The 21,327-nt window shown below is 46.9% G+C and overlaps 2 protein-coding genes across 2 annotated transcripts in view; one reads left to right on the top strand and one right to left on the bottom strand.

Annotated features, from left to right (window-relative positions):
* Window positions 1-15,851: 15,851 nt before the first annotated feature.
* LOC120926370 (programmed cell death 6 interacting protein) lies at window positions 15,852-19,117 on the bottom strand. The gene has a single exon (XM_040336211.1). It carries the CDS (start codon window positions 18,915-18,917, stop codon window positions 16,311-16,313), a length of 2,607 nt encoding a protein of 868 aa, XP_040192145.1. The 5' UTR covers window positions 18,918-19,117; the 3' UTR covers window positions 15,852-16,310.
* Window positions 19,118-19,211: 94 nt separating this feature from the next.
* The window catches only part of RAB20 (RAB20, member RAS oncogene family), a 49,031-nt gene continuing 46,915 nt past the window's right edge, over window positions 19,212-21,327 (top strand). Inside the window, exon 1 of the mRNA XM_040336210.1 lies at window positions 19,212-19,605. Coding sequence (XP_040192144.1) covers window positions 19,434-19,605 — 172 coding nt within the window. The 5' untranslated portion in view covers window positions 19,212-19,433. The remainder of the gene's footprint in view (window positions 19,606-21,327) is intronic.

The following is a 21,327-nucleotide window of genomic DNA, read 5'->3' as shown; positions in this document are numbered from 1 at the left end:
TACTACTTTGATCCGACTTTGTGATAGTCTGACTTGTTCTTTGACCAATCAAAACAATCCCAGTGTGAGATAAATTCCTTTTACCGCTGCTGTAGTCACCATGTCGGATGCCACAAGTCGGATGGTAAGGACAAGGATCCTACTTTGATCCGACTTCAATGATATTCAATGGGCTGAAGTAGGATCAAAGTCAGACCAAAGTAGTGCAGGAACTTTTTTCGAAGTCAGACCGACTTGTGTCAGACCAGTTAAGATCTCATTTTCTCTCATAAGAAAACATTGATTTTCACACGTCATGCGACATGAGCTCCCAATGTCGGAGCGCTTGTCGGACAAGTGTGAACCTGGCCTCAGCGATATACCCCTGCAGGGGTAATAAGAGCTGGTGAGTGGGGAGCACAAGAGTGACCCAATTCCTTCTGCAACTACAGCGAGCACAAGTCACTTTGGGATTTCTCTGAACTTGTTATATAAATTGTGTGTGATACACATTTGGACAATATATATACACTTTTTTGAACTTTATCAACTACATTTAATTTTTTTTAATCTATATATATATAAAATCAGGGGCGTAACTAGAAATCACAGGGCCCCATAGCAAAATGTTGTATGGGGCCCCCCAGAGCCGCCCTAGTGTCAATGCAGCGTGACCTGTGCCCCATATAGCGTGACCTGTGCCCAATACAGCCTGGCCTGCCTGTGCCCAATACAGTCTGAACTGCCTGTGCCCCATACAGCGTGACCTGTGCCCAATACAGCATTGCCTGTGCCCAATACAGCCTGGCCTGCCTGTGCCCAATACAGCCTCACATGTGCAGAGGAAGAGGCAAGCCGGCCAGATCAGCAGAGAGCGGGATTGCCCGCTGTAATAGCTTTCATTTGAATTTCCCGACTTCACGGGGCTCATCGTCACATAGCCCCACCTCTTAGCCCAACGCCTTTGATGACGTCACATGTCCGACACTGGACCGGCGTTCTGTCGATCAAAGGTGCCGGACCAAGAGGTGGAGCTATGTGACATGAGCCCCGGGAACACTGGAAGTTCTAATGAAAGCTATTACAGCGGGCAATTCCGCTCTCTGCTGATACGGACAGCCAGGGGCGGACTGACAACTCATGGGGCCCCCGGGCAATAGGGGATTATGGGGCCCCCAGGCTTAGAGATGGCCACCATCTTTTTTTTTATGCAACATGAATGTGGGCAAACCCATGCGGAGAGGCACCAAGCTCCGTGACATGCTGAGTGGCTTAGAGTTGGTGACCCACTAAATTCACCAGAAACCTCTCATGGGCAAACAATTGCAGCCTCACTGTGCCCCATCAAATGCAGCCAACTGTGCCCCATCAAATGCAGCCAACTGTGCCCCATCAAATGCCGCCAACTGTGCCCCATCAAATGCCGCCAACTGCGCCCCATCAAATGCCGCCAACTGTGCCCCATCAAATGCCGCCAACTGTGCCCCATCAAATGCCGCCAACTGTGCCCCATCAAATGCAGCCATTGTGACCCTCAGCCCCCCCCCCCCACATGGGGCACAGTGGCTGCATTTGATGGGGCAGAGATGCAGCCACCGTGCCATTAAATGCAGCCACTGTGACCCTCAGCACCCCCCCCCTGTTGTCTGACCAACACTTGCCCCATCTTGGTGGCAGGTCAGGCAGTGGGTGACGGCGGTAAGATGTGGGACGGGCAGCGGCGAGCTGCTTACTCCCTGCACCTCTTCTTTTCTCCTGCTAGGCGTCCAATAGGAGCGCCTGTCCTTTCAGCCAATCACATGATGGGTATCATACCCGCACTTCCTGATTGGCGGAGAGCCGGTTCATTGTTAGAAAAGCAAACATTAATTTGCTTTTCTAAACCCACCTGGATGGGATCTGAGTGCTCTGCGCTCCAAGCCCACCCTAATGTGAAGCCTATTAGAGCCTAGGGCTCTAATCAGATGCTTCAAACCCCCCCCCCGCAATTTAGGCACCCAGCGTCCTAAAAGGGGATGGACACCTGAATTGGGGGTGGCCATGGATAGATTCATGCAATGCATGAATCTATACATTCTACATAGAGGGGGTGGTGCCCTTAATGGATGGACCGCCCCCTGGTATACACACACACACATGCACTGTATACACACATATATATATATATATATATATATATATATATATAGAAGTGCCATGCTTCTGGGAGAAGGATGTGCTGAACTTCTCCAATCTCTGCTACATCTCCCTACCAATACACAGGCACAGCCTCCTCTCCTGTATTACCACATGTGAGCTGCTGGGGCACTACAAGTACCAGCATGGCAGAAGGGGCAGGAGCAGTGTGTTCTATCAGGATGATTTTTGGACAAAAAGTGCTGGTGTGTATATATATATATATATAGATAAATATTTATAGATAATATACATATACACACACACACACACACACACACACACACACATACATACATACATACATACATATATATACATATACATACACACACACATATATACACACACACCAGCACTTTTTTCCCAAAAATCATCCTGATAGAACACACTGCTCCTGCCCCTTCTGCCATGCTGGTACTTGTAGTGCCCCAGCAGCTCACAGACATAGCATGTGGTAATACAGGAGAGGAGGCTGTGCCTGTGTATTGGTGGGCAGGTGATGAGTAGGGAGATGTAGCAGAGATTGGAGAAGAGAAGCATGGCACTTCTCACACACAGAAAAACGATCTAACAGCAAGAGGAGCCCTGCTGCTACACAGTCTCCCCCTCCCCCTCCTCACCAGGATAGGTAAGCAGCACTGATAATACAATTCTTCCAGCTTACCTTTTATGAGGCAGCAATCCACCCCACACTGCAGGCTGTCCCCTCCTCCCTCTCATCTCTCCAGCAGTCGGCATCTCCTGCTCATATGTCAAAAAAGCCGCGCTGGAGAAGGGGGCGTGTACACTGTGCTCCCATTGGCTGAGAAGGCAGTGAAGAGGCGGGGCAGCTACAATCTCGAGATTTGTACATCAAAATGATGTCGGTAGTGGCCAATTCAGTGATAGATGTTAAAAAAACACTGATTCCAACAAACTGTCCCTGCTTTTACCAAGGCTGGCAACCCTGATGGGGCCCCCTAGTGGCCATGGGGCCCTCAGCTCGCCTCTTCCTCTCCTCTCTCTTCACTTCACCGGGCCCCCCTGATCCTCACTCGGCTGCGGGCCCCATAGCGCCTGCATGGGTTGCTATGGCGGTAGTTCCGCCACTGTAAAAAATATATTTTTATAAAAATAAATAAACTTTATATGAGTTTTACCTCTACATGAATTTTTCTAATATTACGTTTGATTTTTGTCTGCATAGTGCCAAGCAAAGGAGCACAGCCACTGTTATTAACTGTTGTGTGGTTAAATTAGGACACTCTGAGGCTGCTTTGAGTATTATGCGTTAGTGAAATTACTTGTTATAACCACTTCTGATCATGGTTTTCTGCACAGTGTTTAGTGGAGCACAGTCATTTTTCTTAACACACATGGCACAGTCACTTTATTAACCTATGTCTGGTCTAGCAAGTAAGTTGTAAGGGATGCACTTTGCATTATATGCCAGTAGATCATTGTTGATAGTACCCGGCGTTTTATATAGGTTTAGCTATTATGGGTCGACCATTGGCTCACTTATTGGTGATATCCATCAGAGCACATTTACTTGTGAAGAGCGACCTGACAGATCACTCTTCAGTTCATAGGTAGCACCACATATATATATATATATATACGCAAAAAAATCTCAAAGTCGACTCCAAAGTTAAGCTGAAAAATTGCACAACTTGAGTGGATTATTGTGAAAGGGCTTGCAACAGACTTTTTCTTTTGAGGACACATAATAGTGGATCTCATTGTGCTGAAACGTGTGCGGAGTGCAATTAAGAATGAATGTCACCACATCACAGAACACGAGTGGTATTGTGCGTTTTTTTACACCACAACAGTGTGAGTTGGCCCTTTAAATAACCAAACTATGCTAAGCAATTCACAAATTGTGTCCAGTCAATTCTGGAAGTCAAAAAATATGAAACTTTGAACCTAGGTAAATTTGCTTAATATGATTCTGCTTTCCCTCATGATAAATAGCAAAAGGGCACTGGTTTGTGCACCAAGAGATCCATGGCAACAAATACAGTCTGGCGAGATAAAGGGGGACCACAGACATTAGCAGGGTATATACTAAGGTGTACACAGTGGTAATGCCCCTTACACACAGGGCATGTTCCAGTGGAGATCGCCTGATCAGTCAGGAATCTGTCTGCTGATTCCCACTGAACAGGTGGATGGCTGGTCCGTGTTCGCTCTGTTTATGCAGAGCAGACACAGCCTTCTCTCCTCTATGGGTGGTTGGATGTAAACAAATCGCCTGTCCATTTACACCCGACTGCTATAGATTCCACCAGATAGATGGGGAACAAATCCCCAGCCATCTGTCTTTAGCGGACAGGACTGGATGTTGGCTGCTCTATAGAGATCCTTCCTGTATTGTAACTATAATGTCTTCCCTGGTGTTGTAAAGCGCTGCGTAAACTGTTGGCGCTATATAAATCCTGTATAATAATAATAATAATAATAATAATAGAGGAGACTGGAAGGTCCATCTAAAAAACTGACAGGCTGACCCAGTCTGCCTCTGTGAAAGGGAACCTGCACAGTGTACAGAGCACATAACATATAGCAAAAGGCCCTTTTCACACTATCAGACTAGAGGGTCCGATTGGGTCCACCTGAGAAAAAAAACTGACAGGCAGACCTGATCAGTCTACTCTATATAGTGGTGGGTGTCAACGGACACGTTCACTGACTCCCACTGACATCAGATCCACTAAAAACAGATGACCGCCCATAAAGGAGAGTGGACTGTGTCTGCTCTGCATAAATGGAGCAGACACAGACAAGCCGTCCTCCTACTCAGCAGGGATCAGTGGACAGATTCCCTATTGAGCAGGTAGATTCCAATGGAGAGCACACTGTGTGGAAGGGGCCTAATTCTGAGAGTAAAATATAGAATCCCCAGCTTAGTGTTGAGTTGTGTGGAGTGCAGCACAGAATACATTACAGCGTGGAGCAATTTGAGATATTATATAAATAAATAATATCATGTGGTATTCAGACAGAGGCTTATGCCAAGAACTTAAAATGCATGGTCTGCAAAACCTACTACTTTAGTGCAAAATCATTGCACATAGTATAACATGTTTATTTAAAAGAAAAAATAGTAATTCTATCTAAACCAACCAACCAGAGCATTTACAATCACTTTAGGCTGGGTTCCCACCTATGTGAATTGGATGCAAGTTTTTTCGCATCCAATTCACATAATGCATTAAGGTGAAAAAACATCCGACGGTACTGCCCCCAAACCACCGTTTTACTTACCTCACCCCGCGCTCGTCCCCGTGATCCTCTTCGGTTCCCAGCCTGGCCATTGATTGGCTAGGCTGGACGGATTGATAGCAGTGCAGCCATTGGGTATTTACATCCAAATCAGGTGAACAGTGTAGGAATAACAATTTGTAGATGTGCCTCACACTTTCAGGCCGGGTTCACACTTGTCCGACTAACGCTCCGACATTAGGAGCTCATGTCGCATGACGTGTGAAAATCAATGTTTCCCTATGAGAGCCGTCTTAACTGGTCCGACACAAGTCGGTCCAACTTTGAAAATACTCCCTGTACTACTTTGGTCCGACATTGATCCTACTTCAACCCATCGAATATCATTGAAGTCAGACCAAAGTAGGACCCTTGCCCTAACCATCCGACTTTTGACATCCGACATGTGATTACAGCAGCAGTAAAAGGAATTCATCTCACTCTGGGATTGTTTTGATTGGTCAAAGAACAAGTCAGACAACAAGTCAGACTATCACAAAGTCGGATCAAAGTAGTATCCTGTTCATGAAAGTTGGATGGATGTAGGACCAATGTAGGATCAATGTAGGACCGATTGTCGCAGAGCAAAGTAGGATGAAAGTCGTACTGCCGTCATGTAGTATAGTGTGAACCCAGCCTAAGGGACCAAAACTAATGGGACAATTGGCTGCTCAGCTGTTTCATGGCCAGGTGTGTGTTATTCCCTCATTATCCCATTCACAAGGAGCAGATAAAAGGTCCAGAGTTCATTTCAAGTGTGCTATTTGCATTTGGAATCTGTTGCTGTCAACTCTCAATATGAGATCCAAAGAGCTGTCACTATCAGTGAAGCAAGCCATCATTAGGCTGAAAAAAACAAAAAACAAACCCATCAGATATAGCAAAAACATTAGGTGTGGCCAAATCAACTGTTTGGAACATCCTTAAATAGAAAGAACGCACCGGTGAGTTCAGCAACACCAAAAGACCAGGAAGACCACGGAAAACAACTGTGATAGATGACCGAAGAATTCTTTCCCTGGTGAAGAAAACACCCTTCACAAAAGTCAGCCAGATCAAGAACACTCTCCAGGAGGTAGGTGTATGCGTGTCAAAGTCAAGAATCAAGAGAAGACTTCACCAGAGTGAATACAGACGGTTCACCACAAGATGTAAACCATTGGTGAGCCTCAAAACAGGAAGGCCAGATTAAAGTTTGCCAAACATCTAAAAAGCCTTCATAGTTCTGGAAAAACATCCTATGGACAGAGACCAAGATCAACTTGTACCAGAGTGATGGGAAGAGAAGAGTATGCAGAAGGAAAGGAACTGCTCATGATCCAAACCATACCACCTCATCAGTGAAGCGTGGTGGTGTTAGTGTCATGGCGTGGGCATGTATGGCTGCCAATGGAACTGGTTCTCTTGTATTTATTGATGTGACTGTTAAAAAAAAAGCAGCAGGATGAATTCTGAAGTGTTTCAGGCAATATTATTATCTGCCCATATTCAGCCAAATGCTTCAGAACTCATTGGACGGCGCTTCACAGTGCAGATGGACAATGACCCAAAGCATACTGCGAAAGCAACCAAAGAGTTTTTTAAGGGAAAGAAGTGGAATGTTTTGCAATGGCCAAGTCAATCACTTGACCTGAATCCGATTGAGCATGCATTTCACTTGCTGAAGACAAAACTGAAGGCAAAATGCCCCAAGAACAATCAGGAACTGAAGACAGTTACAGTAGAGGCCTGGCAGAGCATCACCAGGGATGAAACCCAGCGTCTGGTGAGGTCTATGCATTCCAGACTTCAGGCTGTAAGTGACTGAAAAGGATTTGCAACCAGGTATAAAAAAGTGAAAGTTTGATTTATGATTGTTAATCTGTCCCATTAATTTTGGTCCCTTAAATAGTGGGAGGCACATATACAAACTGTTGTAATTCCAACACCATTCACTTGATTTGGATATAAATACGCTCAAATTAAAGCTGAAAGTCTGCGATTAAAGCACATCTTGTTTGTTTCTCTTCAAATCCAAATGTGGTGGTGTATAGAGCCAAAATTATTAGAATTGTGACGATGTCCCAATATTTATGGGCCCGACTGTATCCATAGTGTGCTGGAGCCATGAAGAAAGGCATACACCGATACCAGAAGCCCTTTCCCCTGAGCTGCCTACAAGACTATTCACAGTTGTACTACTTGTCATGTGACTTTGGAAAGTTGCATGAAGAGTTGTACCCCATGTTTTTCAGATGACCCTTCAAATGTGCACTACTTTAAAAAGGTTCCTGCAATACTTGGTCCAACTTTCATGTGACTCGAGTGCCATAGACTGCAATGTAAACCCTCAAAAGTCACATGAAAGTCACACCAGTTGGGCAACAGTTGTCCATCATTATTGGTCAAAGCCAAAGTTGCATCCAAGTCACACCCATCCAAAGTTGAGTCAAAACTTACAAGTGTGAATGGAGCCTCAGGCTGGGTTCACACCTATGCAAAGTGGATGTGGGTTTTCTCCGCAACCAATTCGCCCAGGAGACATGTGAACCGCCTCTATGGAGCCAGTTCATATGTCTCCAGGGAAGCTGTGCGTCTTTGCCTGTTTTCTGCCTGTAAAAGCGTATGTCTGGAAAAGCCACAGTGGGGATGATTTACCAAAACTGGAGAATGCAAAATATGGTGCAGCTCTACATAGAAACCAATCAGCTTCCAGGTTTTTATTGCCAAAAGCTTAAAGTGGATGTAAACCCAAATTTTTTTATTTAAAAAAAAATTCATTTAAAATAACAAACATGTTATACTTACCTCCACTGTGCAGTTCGTTTTGCACAGAGAGGCCCCGATCCATGTCTTCTGGGGTCCCTCGGCGGCTGTCTCTGGTCCTCCCCGCAATTACTCACCAGTCATGCGAGAGCTCGCATGGTGGTCAGTAACTGCGGACGCGCTCCTGTGCTCGGCCCCGCCCCTCGGCGCACGAGTCACTGGATGTGATTGAAAGCAGCGCCAGCCAATGGCTGCGCTGCTTTCAATCCATCCGCTCTAGCCAATCAGCGGCCAGGCTGAGCGGCGAAGAGGATAGCGGGCGGCAGCATTCGATGTTTTTTCACCTTAATGCATAGATTACATTAAGGTGACATTTTTTTTTTCTTTACAACTTCTTTAAGGCTGGTACAGTATAAGATTTCATTTCATCTGTGCCCAGTCTTGCCACAAAGAGTTAATCCAGCTCTGAGCAATACTCTTATCTTTTTTCAGTGAGATAAAAACTGACACACTGAGAAAGTCAGTACTTCCACCCTTGCTGCGAGTTACAGGCGATTTACATATATCATGCACAAGCCCAAGGCTGCTTTCACACTGAGCAGCACCAGGCGTCGGCAGTAAAGCGCCACTATTTTTTGCGGCGCTAGTGGGGAACCTTTAACCCCCGCTAGTGGTCCTTTGCCGGTAGTGCTGCCTAGGGACGCTTTAGGAGCGGTATATACACAGCTCCTATAGTGCTTCAAAGATGCGGATAGCGGGACTTTATTTACCGTCTTGCCAGTGCACCGCTCCAGTGTGAGAGCAGAGGCTCTTTCAAGGCTCTTTGCAGGTGCTATTTTTAGCACTATAGCGCTTTAGTGTGAAAGCAGCCCAAGAAGAGACATTCTGTATACTTCAGATCCCCTCCTCCTTTCTTCTCCAGCTCTCACAGGATTGGCTGCTCCACACCTCAGCATGATTGGACATGCTAAAGCCATGTGGTGACGTTTCTGGGTTTTGACTGGATGTTAGTGATCATAGCAGAAGTTCAGTGTAAGAAATACCCAAGAGAAAATGCATGTTGACAAGGGGAGTGTAGAGGTGGGCGGGGAGTCTGACATCACGACTCCACCCACCGAGCTCCAGCCAACAGACCCACCCACAAAAACTGCAGGTCTCATAACAGACAGACAGAGGGCGACATTTGACAGGTAAGGATACATGCAGGAGGCGCGTATAATCCTTATAAATAACCACTATGGCAGTAGTTTAGAAAGGATGAGAGTGGGTTTACATCCACTTTAACTGAACAAGCTGAAGTTAGAAGCCGATTGGCTGCAATGCACATCTGCACCAGATGTTGCACTCTCCAGTTTTAGTAAATCAACCCCATTGTGGTTGATTTACTAAAGCTGGAGCGTGCAAAAATCAGTCTCACTTCTACAGAGAAACCAATCAGCTTCTAACCTCAGCTTGTTCCATTAAGCTTTGGCAATAAAACCTGGAAGCAAATTGGTTTCTATGCAGAAGCAAGACTGATTGTACACTCGCTAGCTTTAGTAAATAAACCCCATTGGCCAACATGGAGGGGAGTTCCCAGGCATAGAAAAATAAAAACTTGAAAAAGCTCAAAAGCCTGTAGGAGCAGCTTTTTTGAGATTCAGTGTGCGTGAGCCCTAAAAAAGAGCAAATGAAGTCACTCAAGGCTGTACACACACTGCAACAAAAATCATCCCAAGGCCCCTTTCACACGGAGCGGATCATTACTGATCCGCCCCGGGAACCTCCGCTTGCTCAGCGGGGATCGCTCCGTTGATCACCGCTGAGCCGGTGCATGACAGGGCGGTCCACTGTGCAGGAACCACCCTGTCTTTTCTCCGCTCTCCCCTATTGGGGGGGGGGGGGGGGAAATCGGATGAACACGGACCGTCTGTCCGTGTTCACCCGATCCGATCAACGGATGGAAAAGTAGGTTTTTCCTCCGTCACACTTTGGCGGATAGGAGTGGGTCGGATGTCAGCGGGCATGTCACCGCTGACATCCGCGGCTCCATAGAGGCGCACAGAGCGCCCGTTTAGGTCCGCCAAAAAAAAAAACTGCCAGGCGGATTTGAACGGGCCCCATGTGAAAGAGCCCTAACAATGTTCAAGCAGTACTGCCGCCAAACAATGTGATCAAGTAAACAAGGCTACCCTGCAACTGTGAGCCAAATGCTTGGCTAGTGGCACTGTATTTATATTTAAAAATGCCCATTTGATCGTCAGATAAAAAAGGGAAGCATCACCTCTTAAATGCTTTACAATCGCTGTTCTACTGCCCTCTGAAAAGCATTCTGTTGGATCACTTTTTAGAGGCAGCCCCATTTGTAAACATGTCCTTAGCCTGACAGCACTGTGCAAAGCATTAAGCCCTGGTTTAAAACAGTGTGGCTTTGAAATCACGCTACTTCAGTGCGATTTCATGTGCAGCTTGCTGACAACGGTGCAACTTTATTTACACAGACGTCAATGCAAGTTGGACATAAACCTGCACAGAAATAGTGCAGGAACCTTTTTCAAAACCACTGTGACTGGAGTCGCAGGGATTTGAAAATTTCCATTGCTGCAAATAAGGTGCGACTTTGAACTCTCTAGACACATGACAAGTCACACTGATGTGAACCAGGGCTAAATCTCGGACTGGGTGAGAGTACTACCCTTTTTCTATTTTGGGGGAGGAACTATGATCGCTCCAAGCATAGGCAGGCTTTTGTTCACCTCAGAACTGCTTTTGTCCTCATGCTTTCCAGCCAATGGTAATGCAAAATCAGCTGAAACAGATTAAATACACCAGCAATGAACCCCAAGCCCGATGCCAAAAAAAGGGGACTCTGCCGCTAGCAATTTGTCAAAAATCACCAGCGGCAGGACAGCTAAGAGGCTGCCTGGCTGATCCTATGGAATCAGCCTTCTGTAGCTGAGGTAGTGAGATGTTTCTACCGTCGCTAGCAATTGAAATTCAGCAGAGTTCTGCCTGAAACCTCTCACATCTGGTTGCAGAGGGAGCGATTTCATAGGGACAGGCAGGCAGCCTATAATAGTGATCCTGTTGCTGGCAGTTTGTCTTTAATGACAGAATCGCCCATCAGACTAAATCTCAGAAAAGGTCTCAATCCGATGTCAAAAGCACACTTATCTGCCCTTTAAAATAGAAAGAAAGGCATCACAATAACTTACCTGTAGAGTTTTTTTTTCCCCTCAGACTCTTTACTCACATTTCCCAATACATCACTTCTGAATGCTTGCTTACATTTTCCTATGTAATCATGTGACCACAAAGTTCTGACTGTGTCCTGTGGAATGCGGACAACAGAAGAAACCGACGTCATCCCACTGGTGTCTATAGTTTAAGACTTGTCAGGATAGAAGAGCTCTGTCCACCAGCCTCAGTGAGGATGGGCCTAAGCACTGGAGCTCTGCAATCGTAACCACATAGAAAAACAAAGTAGGCAGACAGGACCAGAGGAAAGGGGAGCATGAGTTAACGTTGATGCCTTTCCTACTACTTAACCTCTTGACCACTGGGCACTTAAACCCCCTTCCTAACCAGACCAATATTCAGCTTTCGGTGCTCTCACAATTTGAATGACAATTACTCAGTCATACAACATTGTACCCATTTGAAATTTTTGTCCTTTTTTTGACACAAATAGAGCTTTCTTTTGGTGGTATTTGATCACCTCTGGGTTTTTTATTTTTTGCGCTATAAAAAAAACGACAGAAAATTCTGTAAAAAAAAAAAAAAAAAAAAATTGTTTCTGTCATATTAGCAGGTTATTTCTCACACACAGCATATGCATACCACAAATTACACCCCAAAACACATTCTGCTATTCCTCCCGAGTATGGCGATACCCCATGTGTGCGACTTTTACACGGCGTGGGCCACATACAGAGGCCCAACATGCAGGGAGCGCCATCAGGCGTTCTGGAGCACCCAGGCCAATTCTGACATTTCTCTCCTACATGTAAAAATCACCATTTATTTGCTAGAAAATTACATAGAACCCCAAAACATTATATATGCGGAGTATTTGGGTATGGCAGAGCATCGGGGTATGGCAGAGTATGGGGTATGGCAGAGTATGGGGTATGGCAGAGTATGCAGAGTATGGCAGAGTATGGCAGAGTATGGGGTATGGCAGAGTATGGGGTATGGCAGAGTATTGCGCAGGGACAGCTGAGCTGGGATGGATGGATGGCTGGCTGGATCTGTGACTGCAGTTGTCACAGATCCAGCCACAGAACTGCTGACACCCGCTCCCCCTCCCCCCCCTCCTCTCGCACTGTACAGAGAGGAGAGGGAGGAACCGGCGTCATCAAATGACGCCGGTTTGTTTACAAGTGATCGCTCCGTCATTTGACGGAGCGATCATGTGGTAAACGGCCGCGATCAGCGGCAATTTACCGTGATCCGTGACGCGCCGGGTCTTCTAGACCCGGCGAGCACGGACACTTCCGCGAGCGCGCCCCAGGGGACGCGCAAACGGGAAGTGCACGAGGACGTCCCAGGGACATCCTGTCACAGTAACTCGACCGCGCTGTAGCAGTATTTTTGCTATAGCGCGGTCAGCAAGTGGTTAAATATTAAATACTACTACTACTACTACTAAAGTATTAAATAATACTGCTGACACAGGCATTAAAAAGTTCCAATAATCAAACAAGCTTTTAGTTTACTAAACTTTAACACGCACTGACCAGCCACCACTTTAGTTCAGTGGACTGCAGACTGACACGTATGCTATGTTGTGCATAGGAAAATCTCTTTGTTTAGAATTTTATCAATTCTATTAATTCCTCTGATAAGCTCCTTTTTACAGTTATTCATACAAGTCCGACCTGTTAATTAATCACCTTCACGCTAAAACTTATCAGATGGTGCTGTATGTGCAAGTAGATTACTGAAGGGCAAACCAACACACAATACTATTTTAAAGCAATATTTTGCCGGAGCCCGCAAACCTGGAAGGAAGACTGGGTGAAGATGGAAGCTCCGTCAGTGGCGACAGCAGCATTATAACACTGCCTTGCAAGGGGATTTCCCCCCCCCCCTCTCTTTACTACTGCAGTAAAGCGGTAGAAAACTCCACTTTGTCACTTTTACCTACAGGTAAGACTACTGGTAGGTAAGATGGATATATCCCAAATGTGCACCAGTTAGGAGATATTCACATGTTATGCAGCCACTGGCACATTTGGATTGCACCCAGAATTGAGAGTACACAATGTGCTGTCAATTCAGAGTGCTGTGCTGTGATATTGCAGCATAGCCATTCAAAATGGCCAGAGCCAATGAACCTGGAAGGAAGACCAAGTTAAGATGGAAACCCCTGACTGCGTACTGCTGGAGGGATCCATTCTATAGAAAAAAAAAGTGTCCCCCCCCCATTTTAAGATTTAAAAGGGGGTTGTAAACCCTCGTATTTGTTCACCTTAATGCATCCTATGCATTAAGGTGAAAAAACTTCTGGACAGTGATCGCCCCCCCCCCCCCCCCCAGCCCCCCGTTTTACTCACCCGAGCCCGTTCCCTCAGGGGACACGTGCACTTCCTCTCTGCCTGGGGTTCTCGACTCTTAATTGGATAGATAGCAGCGCAGCCATTGGCTCCCGCTGCCGTCAGGTGACCGACATCGTGGGCGACTAGGACAGGTAAGTGTCCTTATTAAAAGTCAGCAGCTACACTGTTAGTAGCTGCCAACGTTAAATAAAATAAAATCGTAGGTGGAATCCTGCTTTAAGTTTCTGCTAAGAACTCTGCCTTTGTATTTTAAACAAACAAAAACTTTCCCCCTAGTTTTGGATAGTGTGGGGGGTTAGAGTCCACCATAAACTGCCACGGGGCTCTGTTAGAGATTTACTGTCACTTTATCCTGCTGACAATGTCACCAGACAGGAAGTGAAGTAAAATCTGCAACAGGAACAGACAGAAATTAAAATTCGATACGATTACCAAAGGGAAAAGCATGTTGCTCTGTTATCAGTCAAAAAAATAAATAGAAAAAAAATTCTCCATCCGCACAAACAAGGTAAAAGAAAGGAACCCCCCCACCAGGAAATTGTATTCCAACAGGGAGACTCACAGTTGTCATAAACACACCAAACATCACCGGCTTCCACTGATCGACAAAGGTTTTCCCAGGATGTCCCTTGATAAAAGTCCATCAGTTGACTTCTGTCAAGCCGGAACTGCCACACCCTGATCTAAATTTCCCAGACAGCAATAAAAACCCCACAGGGATTGTAACTCTATACCAATCTATCCAATAACAATGATAACATTTTTTGGCCAAACACTCCTTAGTGCAGGTGAAGGAATCAAGCGATTCTCCCGTTCAGCCCCACAAAGTGTATGGCTAGCCTTAATTTGCAAGTCAATTTCCTTATCCCCAAGAGATCTATTTCAACGTGGCTGAAGTCCAGGATCAAGAACTTATACATAACTCAGGTTGGAGCTGCTGTGCTGTACAAACTATCCAATGTCAGTACAGCGATCTCCCCTGCTGAGCTATTGTGTTCTGGCAAGGGGCCCTCTCTCTGTCAGAACACTCCAGGTAGCGCTCTCAGCCATTGGCTGAGAGCGCTAATAGGATGCCAATAGGCAGGCTTTTTAATTATGCTCCTTTGACAAAAGCTGGCCAAATGGTCGGCTTCTGTCAGACCGTCTGCTGTACACACGGACCATATGCCAGGCAGTTTCTATTGAACTGGCCAATGCCATCTGACATTTGGCCCATGTACTAAGCTGTGGAGAAAGTGCAAAAAATTTACTTGCAACTTTTGGGGGGGGAAATACAGCAGTTGCAGTGTCACACTATCTACATTAGTGCTTAAAAAGGGGTTGTAAAGGTTTGTTTTTATTTTCTAAATAGGTTCCTTTAAGCTAGTGCATTGTTGGTTCACTTACCTTTTCCTTCCATTTCCCTTCTAAATGTTTTTTTTTTCTCTTTGTTTTCTTTGTCTGAATTTCTCACTTCCTGATCCTCCTCAGTAAGCTGTTCTGGATGACTAACCACCGCTCGGATGATGGTGGAAAGCTTACTGAGGAGAAACAGGAAGTGAGAAATTCAAACAAAGAAAAAAAACATTTAGAAGGGAAATCAAAGAAAATGTAAGTGAACCAACAATGCACTAGCTTAAAAAATAAACCATTTTAGAAAAAAAAAAAAAAAACAAACACACAACACACACACACCATTTATTACAACCCCTTTAAAGGAGTTCTCTGAGCTAAAACTTTTAACCCCCGCTGTGCCCGGGCTGTAAAACTATACAAAATAAACCTTCACTTACCTGCCTACGATCCCCCGTTGTTCCGAAATCGCTGTCCCGTTCTCCGGTCCCGGTCTCTTCCACTTCCTGGGGGTCGGTGACTCGCTGCGGCCGCTGATAGGCTGGGCGCACTGTGAGTCACCGACCCCCAGGAAGTGGAAGAGACCGGGACGGCGATATCAGAACAACGGGGGATCGTAGGCAGGTAAATGAAGGTTTATTTTGTATAGTTTTACAGCGGGGGTTAAAAGTTTTAGCTCAGAGAACTCCTTTAACTATATTTTACTGTTACAGGGTTTCTAAATTGCTAAGATATCTACATAAATCACTAAGAAATAAAATGGAAAAAAAAAAAAAAACACATCTGGAAATAAAGTCATAGGTTTTATAAACTAAAACAGAACAATCAACCTTAAACTAGCATCTGCAAACAATGCTGTGCTTTTTTAGATTTATTTCTCATTATAATGATTTACAAGGCTTTTGATTAATAGACAAAAATAGCATACAATAACTAAACCATAAAGAAAATGAAAAGTAAAAACAGAGAAAAAGAAAAAAAAAAAATATAGATAACTCCCAACCCCATTTTATATTTGAAAGAGCATAGTGTTACTGGGGAGATTTGCACATCATCAAAGAACCCCCTTATCAGTGCAAGGAGGTCATTTTTGCCAGGCAAAACTACGTTGGTTTGCATTCTGATCACGCATTTGCAAATGGGCAGGCAAAAACAGCTTAGTGCAATCAGAAGATTAACTCAAACAGGTCAGAAAATCCAGAAATTAGGGGAGTTGGATATAATTGCACAGTGCACTTACTGCAACTGAAAGGGACTTTCAGTTTACAAGCATTTAGGTCTCCACGCTTCCTACTGAGGTGGCTGGTAATAAGGTGGCTGTTGCATTGGGAAGCCAGCCTGCTGCGTTGGATAAGGTGCCTGACCTGACTGTGGTTGGTATAGATAAGGAGGCATGGTTTGGCCATACATGTATGGATTATAGCCAGGCATGGGCATTCCATAATACCCTGAATATCCGGGGTAGGTTGCAAATGGGGGACCCTGTGCCTGTGATGGAACGGTGCCGGAAACAGGCTGCGAGGGCACTGGAGCTGGGGCATTTGCGAATGGAGGAGCAACATTCTGTGCTGCACTAACAGGGACACTTGCGGGGGCTGAAGGTGGAGGAGGACGCGGTGGAGGTTGTTTAGCAGGATAGACAGTCCTTGGTGCCGGAGTTGGCATACTTGATGTACCAATAGCAGCAGCAACAGGAGTTGAAGAGGCAGCATTTTGATAACTTGGTACTGCCGGCATAGATGGCGCACTTGGCTCTCTGGCAATGCTTTGCTGCAAATCTTTCAGCAACTCATCTCTTTCAGTCTTTCGGGCGAAAACAATATCACTGCACTTGCCTTGGAACTTCAGCAAAATTTCTGTAAGGTCGTTGTAGAACTTGGTTCCTTCTCTCAGGTTAGCAACAAGTTCCACGTAGCTGTCATGCCCTGCTGCCAATTTCTTCAGGACCTCTTCTCTCAGATTAGCTTCGCCGTTTGATTGTTTCATTTTGGAAAACTCCTGGTGGGAAACTTGGATATTGCTGATTATTTCCTCTTGTTTAGTCAGGTTTCTCTGTACTCTGTCAGTGTAGCCTCCGTAGATCCGATCGAGTTCGGTCACAGATAAAGCCTCTTCATTAATGGCACCATCCTGTGCCAGAGCGGTGAGAAATTTGGTTGCCATGTCAAAGTTGACCGATTTAATGTCATTTTCAAGCTGCTCCCTTTCCTTCTTTATCTCATCCAGCTGGGCCAACAAGGACTTCAAGGTGTTCACCACTTCGCTGCCTTGCATAGTTTTTGCAGGGTTTGCAGATGGGATGGCAGCATTGAGCTCAGCTTCAGGCTTACATAATATGGCTATGGCTTCTCTCTGAGACTGGTAGCGCTCTTTCACAACAGCGTCAGCGTTGATGGCTTTGTCCAACACGTTACGGAGATTGCTGCCCTCGACTCTCAGGGGTTTATAGAGCTCAGTAGAAGGTGTTCTCTGCCATCTTTCCTTGAACTTGGATTTTAAGTCATTATCCGTCACTTCTTCTTCATCCAAAAACTTGAGCGACTCATCCAGAATTTCTCTATTTCTCTGCAGAAGCTCGGGTAGGTCTCTGATCAGCTGGTCAATAGTCTGAATGCCACCCTGCTCAATGACTGCTTTGGACTTTTGTAGAATTGATTGGGGTACAGTGTCACCAGACATATCTTCGATGGCTGCCGGAAGATTCAGAGAGGCAAGAACGCCGTTACACAAGGTCGTGGCATCTCTCATTCTGGCAATGGTGGTGTTGATTAGATCGCCCCTTCTCTGGTTATATATACTCAAAGACTGCTGGACAGCTAGCGGTACCATTTTTTCAAAGAGATCGGTGTACTTCTGACTCAGAGGGACTGCGACAGGCGTTGGCTTGACCAGTGCCGCTTTGCCCACAGGCTCCAGGTCTTTTAAATCGGGCACCCTGTCGTGGTAAATGAAGTCGTTGTCTTTTTTCGCAGCGGTGAGAGCGCGCTGTATTTTGTCGGACAGATCTTTGACGCTAACGTATTCGTCGTACCTGGAATTGACGGTTTTGACCAGGTCGGCGGCGTGCTGCAGCCTGCCGATCTCCTCTCCGAACTTCTTCTGCTGTTTGGCCATGACGGACTGGTGGTACTCGGCGTAGGCCTGCATGATGCAGTGCTTGGCGGCCAGCACCGGGTACACCTCTTTGGGCAGAGCGTCTTTGTACTGGCACTGCTTGTAGGCATCACCGTAGAAGTCGGCTGCCTGGTTGGCCAGTTTGGCGATGATGGCGTCTTTCATCTTGTCTCGGGTGGCCTTTAAGAAGAAGACCTCCTGGGCCTGGGCCAGCATGATGACGCTGAGGGTGCCCACGGTGTCTGGGGAGATGTCTACGGTGGGGTCCCGGCTGAGGGCGGACAGCACAGTGTCTTTGATGTGGGCGAAGGCCCCGCTGGCCACTTGGTAGTACCTGGAGGCGGCCTTTAGGGCTTCATCGTTGTCCAGGTTCTGCTCAGAAGCGATCTGGCTGGCCAGGGCCCCGACGTTGAAGAGGACACAGGTCTTCTCATAGCCCAGGCTGGCAAGGCCTAGCTTGACAGATCCGCCGAACAGGGAGCCCTTATCAAAGGCGTCTTTCCAGGTGAAGGTGAGGCACAGCTGGCCCTCAGAGAACGGGAACTTGGGCTCGATGGAGCTCAGCTGGTCGTAGTAACGCATGACGGTCTCCAGCGAGCTCTCATGTTTATCTAGCGGCCTGCCCACCGCGCTCTTCCTCAGCTTGTTCAGCTCGTCTACCGCCCGGCAGTATTCGGCCTGCTCCTCCCCGGCCGGGTACGTGTTCTGGATGAACTTAGACAGCGGCTTCACCAGGTCCACTTCGGACGACTTCTTTAGCGGCACCGAGATAAACGTGGCCATGTTGGCGGGTGAGGGGGCTTCTGCTGACTGCTTCGACCCTCCGTCAGTATCGGCCGAGAGAACGAGAAGACTAATGTGTTCCGGGTACCGCCCCCTCCCTCCTCACATCACACGGCTGCCTGAGTCACCTGAAAGACGAGAACGCACTGTCATTTCCTGCTCTTATGTCATCGCTCCCTCGCTCGCGCTCGCACACACCACGCATGCGCGCTACAGCTCTGACTATCTACACAGCGGCTCACCTACTGCTCACTAATATGCTGCGACCAGTCTGGGAGGAGCCAAGGGCCGAGGAGGAGTCACGGTTCATGTTGGGGCGGGGCCTGAAGCAGAGCCCCGACTTCCTGCGCTGCTTCCTTGTTTTGCCAAGTTAGCAAAAGTTTCCTCGAAGTGTTCGCTGGTTGGTTGGACGGCACCTGAGCCGGAGGCGGCGCTGCAATGCTGTGTGTGGGAGTGTAGGGAGAGGGGATCTGAGCTGCAGCTTGGGCTCAGTGGAGACATCTGATTGGCAGGACGATGAAGAAGCCAGACCTGAAGGTGGTCCTCCTGGGGGACATGAATGTGGGGAAGACCTCCTTACTACACAGGTACATGGAGAGGAAGTTCCAGGAAACAGTCAGCACTGTGGGGGGAGCCTTCTACCTCAAACAGTGGGGACCCTACAACATCTCCATCTGGGATACTGCAGGTAAAGCATTTCTATGTCACCATACATGCTACAACCTACCAAAAGGCAGCACCTAGCCAATCAGGCAGGCCCTGGCACTACATACTTGTACAATCAGATTGGAATGTGGATGGTGAGCTGTAGATTTACCATAACTATGTAATATGAAGTTCTACCTGAACTAGCCAATCAATCCGTATCCAACCAAGAAGACCCTGGCACTACATACTTGTTGGGGATTGTACAATCAGATTGTAATGTGTGTGTCAAGCTTCAGATTTACTAAAACTATGTAATATGAAGTCCAAACTGAACTAGCCCATCAATCCGTATCCAGCCAAGAAGACCCTGGCACGACATACTTGTTGGTAGATCTAAAGGCAATTTTACAATAAGTGGTGCACCGAAATTGACAGGTTTTAAAAAAGAAAATCCATATTTATTATATAATTAATATCATGAATTAGAATTTATCCTTTTGAATCGGTGTTAAAAATCCTGCTTGCTGCGTTTTTTTTTGTGCATATTTGGCAAACTGCACCAAAAACGCACTTTACCATTGAAAACGCAGCAAGAACCCATCAGGTCAGCCTTAAAAAATGACGGTGGAACCTGATTGGAATGGTTGTGTGAAAGGGGCCTCAAGGAGATTGTACAATCAGATGGTATAGTATGTGTACAGCTTTAGATCTGCCAACAAGTATTTAGTGAAAGGGTCTGCCTGATTGGTTATAAATTGGATTAAGGCTGTTTGATCCGGTCTTCTCTGATCCTCCCCTTCTTCCACAGTCCCCAATTCATCAGCATAGGGCCAGCCAGTACTGTCCAGACACAGGGTCAGGGGTCATGCAGCCTCATAGGACAGTCAGAGGAGAATGAAATCTCCTCCTACAAGCATTTCCATGTTCTGTGTATTGTAAGTAGGGTTGTCCCGATACTAGTATCGGGACCGATTCCGAGTATTTGCGGGAGTACTCGTACTCCCGCAAATGCCCCCGATGCCTCATCCGATACTCGGGGGGCCCCCCCCCGCCGCTACGCCGCATCCCCGCTTGGTTAATACGGGCGGGGAACATTACAGCTTTCATTTGAATAGCTGTAGTGTTTCGCGCCGCGTATAGACACTCCCCCATGCTCGGGTGAACTGTCCAATCCCGAGCAAGGGGGAGTGTCTATACGCAGCGCGGCGGGAAACACTACAGCTATTCAAATGAAAGTTGTAATGTTCCCCGCCCGTATTAACCAAGCGGCGGCGCGGCAGCCTGCAGGTAAGGGGGACATGGCTGCATATATGAGGGGGACATGGATTGGCTGGATATGGGGGGGGGACATGGATTGGCTGCATATGGGGGGACATGGCTGCATATGGGGGGACATGGCTGGATATGGGGGGGGGACATGGCTGGATATGGGGGGGGGGACATGGCTGGATATGGGGGGGGACATTGCTGGATATGGGGGGGACATGGCTGCATATGGGGGGACATGGCGGGATATGGCGGGGACATGGCTGCATAAGGGGAGACATGGCTGGATATGGGGGGGGACATGGCTGGATATGGGGGGGGACATGGCTGGATATGGGGGGGGACATGGCTGGATATGGGGGGGGGACATGGCTGGATATGGGGGGACATGGCTAGATATGGGGGGGACATGGCTGGATATGGGGGGGACATGGCTGGATATGGGGGGGACATGGCTGGATATGGGGGGGACATGGCTGGATATGGGGGGGGACAT

Source organism: Rana temporaria, chromosome 2 (assembly GCF_905171775.1).
Source record: "Rana temporaria chromosome 2, aRanTem1.1, whole genome shotgun sequence".
NCBI lineage: Eukaryota > Metazoa > Chordata > Amphibia > Anura > Ranidae > Rana > Rana temporaria.
Note: the sequence above shows the minus strand (reverse complement) of the source record. Positions and strands in the feature narration are given on the sequence as shown.